Source organism: Cryptomeria japonica, chromosome 9 (genome assembly GCF_030272615.1).
Source record: "Cryptomeria japonica chromosome 9, Sugi_1.0, whole genome shotgun sequence".
Taxonomy (NCBI): Eukaryota; Viridiplantae; Streptophyta; class Pinopsida; order Cupressales; family Cupressaceae; genus Cryptomeria; species Cryptomeria japonica.
The window spans coordinates 453,318,518-453,322,778 of NC_081413.1; the positions used below are offsets into that span (position 1 = coordinate 453,318,518).

Genomic DNA, 4,261 nt, shown 5'->3' on the forward strand with positions numbered 1-4,261 from the left:
AATTGAGACAACCTTGAGATGAAATTTCTTAAAATACAAGAAAAAACCAAGAGGATATAAGAAGAAACTATCCAATCTAGTGGCCATACGTAATGAAACCATCAAGAATGTTGCCACCAGCCTCTACATCCTTTAAGGAGAGCTACACAAAAGAAAAGGGGAGTCTTCTCACAAGGGCCCTACTAAACATACCAAAGCCAAAACCATGACCAAAGTTGGAGTACCTTGCACTCAAACAAATGACCCCATGAATATCACTTTTGAAGTACATGTTAACTTTCTCTCCAAGGAATGGTAAGCGATTATAGGCTTGTAGCATTTGGTTGATAGTGATTAGTTTGTGTCCAAGTCATGTCCCTTGGTCATGTTTTTTATCCTTCCCTGGCTTGTTGAGTTCTATGCTTTTTAGTTGTTTTAGTTTCATATCTCACGAGACTTGCTATGTCTGCCACTTGTTTATTTTGTTGTAAGTGGGTCTAGGCCCTAAACTAATCCCATTTTTTATCAATATTAAATATAAAATATATAATTATTTTAATTAAAATGAACAATCAAGCAATGAGCATTTATGCTCTTAGTTGATGAAGGGACAGGAAACTAAGGATATTCACCAATCAAGCAAATAAATGATCTTTCCATGAATGACTAATTTCACCTATCTAACCATAAAGACCTAGAAAATGTATTTTTACTTCAGCATTTAATTTTATGTCAATGCATCATTCATAAGGGTTTGCTAGTGTGTATTTAGTTTTGTTTTAAAAGACTGGCTCTAATGGCTATGGAAGAACTAGTTTTTATGTTACAACTTATAAAGATTATATACAAAGCTCTTCCAAGTGATTGTATTAAACTTTGTTAGAACTTATGTGAATTTTTTTTACAATATTACACATATAAGGTAGAGTGAAAAGGCTCCTTGCTCCTATAAAGGGCTCACATACAACACCTTGCCATAGTAGCTAGGCCAAACCTAAAATATTACATTTGCCTTTACTTTTGGAAAGCACACAATGTGAGGAACTCCCACAGTGCAAAACAGTTATTTTCCAATAAGGTCCCTATCCGCATTCATATTCTTACAAATCTTTTGTAGCACTTTGGGCAATCTATTCCTCCCGTTGACGTAGGATAACTGCTTTCTCCTCCTCTGACTTCGCATTGAACATGAAAACTGACTTATCACCTATATCATCCTGCAGCACCAAAATGGCAATTACTGACCAACGCAACAATAAATAAGATAATGAATTCATCCAATGACTAAAAAAAATGGTGTACACAACCCCCTTCATGCAAGCATTGCACAAGAAGACTGTATGTTTAAATTCACTTTATATATTGTTCGACAATATGTACAACCCTATCCCCATCTAGTTTCAAATATGTAACTTCCACTATGGATTACAACTCGAGCTGTACAAAACAATCGAAATAGGATGAAATTTTCAAATATAATAAAACTACAATTATGTATAAATATAGGTTAATTTGAGCAGAACGTCATTGGCAAGCTTGAGTTTTATGTCACATGCCCATTGTTAAAATAAAAAACGATGTTAAAATAAAATTACCTTGATCGGCTGTGTGAACTTTCTAGATGCAAATACCACAAAAAGTGCCATCCATACTCCAAGCAGCCCTAACTTTGTATTATCGTCCATAAGTCCTGTCTGCAAAAAAAAACATTTCAGTTCAATATGTGGATAAGTGAACACATAACTTCTCCATGTCCATATAATACTGCTATTTAAGGCCTTCTCTTTAACATGTTCAGCCAAAATCATTGTCCAAGTAATCATTAGCATAGCACAATAGATTCTATAATGTTATTGTGGAGCTAAGTAGTGAAATGAGAAGAGTGAGTGATGAGCTAATCCAGATTCTTAATGTCTTTCAGGTGCAGAACCACCTTCTCAACAATCTGAAACTCTCATGTAGGCAATTTAGTCTTGTTTCATCCAGAGCTCCATTTACAAACTTATGCTCTTGAAAACCTCTGACAAATTAGAAACAATCTGATGCCCATTCTCCTCTTGAACATCAGAAATGAAATCAATGGCTTGAGGCATCAAATGCACTCATTCATCCGCAATGGTGTTCACATTGTGGAAGCCAATGACCCCAAGGACAGTGCAACTCATGACCAATTAAAAAAATAAACATAAATGTTGTCTTTAAGATTTTAGTTATCTGGTCTATGTGCTCTCTTGTAAGTCTCAAGTGGGTTTCTATGGATGAGCCAATAAAATAAGGAGTAGTTATCTTGCCTTCTCTGACATCTTGTAGTTAACAAGATGTGCCCTTGGGTACCTGAACATTTGTGATTGACTTTTATGATCTAATAAAATTTATTTACTTCTCAGAAAGTGCTGCTGCAGCTATAATGCAAATACCCTGTAATTGGCATTGACTCTTGAAAGTTGAGACATCTCCAGTTAAACTATATGAAAACTTTAGCTCTGATGAATTATATAGCATCCTTAATTTTCAAAAATTATTATGAGACCTCTTATTCATCAGGCTGCCATCAAGCTTAAAGGCTCAATCAATCTTCTGGCAGGGCAGGAAACTAAAATACCAAAGAATATCATACCAGATGACCAAGCAGTAATGTGGGGATAACGAATGTCAAAGCAGCAGCTTCCAACTTTCCATAGCACAAACCTGCATATAAAAGCATATCAGTTTTACAGCTAACAAGTTGATAGGAAATACCACTAAAATTGTGAGAGTCAAAGCAAAGCCGTAAGCAAAATTTCTTCACAGCTATTCTATGCCCAAAAAATTCCTAAAGAGATGTAGATTTATGCATTAGTGCACTGTGCAATTATACAGTTAAGAAATCCAACAATAACAGTATCTCATATAAGTTTATAATGAATGAAAGAAAAAGAAGGGAGAGAGAGATGTCAACTACTCAGAAACCAAAAATGGCCTATGATTATATTATAATATACTCCAAATTAAAGTTTCAAAGGTCATAGTCCATTAATAATTAAAAGGACATTAAAAAGTTTCCCAGGAAGAAATGAGAAGTTGCATCAGTCAAATAAAAAATGAAATATGTTTATACCTTCTTTGAAGACAAGGCCAGTCAAGGATGCAAAGAGGGGCCCAACAAACCACACTGCAACAGGGTTGTCTATAACATATTCCACCAACCCTTCACCTGCTGGCTGAGCAAGGTTAAGAGATGTAGCCAGAGATCCAAGCAAACCCAATGCCCACAATATCTGAAGGGTTCGCTTAATTGGAGTAACATAAATGTGAATCAAAACTAACGATAAACCTAGGCTTCCAGCTCCTAGCGCATACAATGTATCAAGATTCTGTTGCAAGAGGGCCTTTGCAATAGAATTGTCTGGGAGAAAGGCAGTTGAAGCGGCTGCTATAAATGATAATGCAGAAGTCACCAACCCTCCTCGATACAAGGTTACCTGATACCACATGACATCAGCACCTCAAACTATATTTACAAAATATCTTCAATATTTGTTACTCAGAGTAATATTTTCACCATGAAGCGTTCAAGTGTTAATGTATGTAATATGGAATTTCATAAATATCCCATGATACAATTAAATAACAAGTAGCCATAACTATCAGGTTCAAATTTATTTGAACTAGATTTTACTTCTCTTGAAGTTTTGCGCATTAGTATATTGTCTGTAATGAATTTTAAAATCAAATTGCTACAGTGTTTTCATATCAGATAATACACCTTAAATTGCAATTTTTAAAAACAAGTGATCCAATTGAGTCAAGCACTTCAATCTGATGATTCCTCCACAAGGAAAACAAAGTACTAAGTTTCATGGCAAAATCTGGTAGATGTGAGTTGTGACATGCTGGCAGTGAAGCAAAACTAGTAGAGTCTAGAACGAGACTTTGCATAAACTCCTATTAGCCCATGTCTAAGCAGGTGATAAAACTCACATGACAGTGAAGACAATTGGCTGAAAGGTAGCAGGTCATCTGGAAACTCTGGATGAAATTTAAAGTGGTGTTGTTGATTAGCGAATCATTAAACAAAGTGGGACTGTTAAGGTTAGACCGAGAAATCCAAGCTGACCAATGGTGATTGTATTATTTTCTGGAGGAAATAGTGAATCATGTATCCTGACAGAGTAAGGTGGAAAGAGCGTTTCTGAATTGAATAATATGAGAATATGATTGCCTCTTTGTTGGACTGTTTTGTAAAGAAACATTTATTGCTCAGGCATACATGGATTATTTGGATATATGTTAAGGAAATTCA

The 4,261-nt window shown here is 35.3% G+C and overlaps 1 protein-coding gene across 1 annotated transcript; it reads right to left on the bottom strand.

The window, feature by feature from the left end:
- Positions 1-843: 843 nt before the first annotated feature.
- Positions 844-3,467, bottom strand: LOC131080078 (uncharacterized). Its single transcript, XM_058018175.2, has 4 exons — positions 3,077-3,467; positions 2,597-2,667; positions 1,575-1,673; positions 844-1,196 (listed from the first exon to the last, which is right to left on the bottom strand). The coding sequence occupies exons 1-4, from the start codon at positions 3,450-3,452 to the stop codon at positions 1,110-1,112; spliced, it is 633 nt and encodes a 210-aa protein (XP_057874158.1). The 5' UTR covers positions 3,453-3,467; the 3' UTR covers positions 844-1,109.
- Positions 3,468-4,261: the final 794 nt, after the last annotated feature.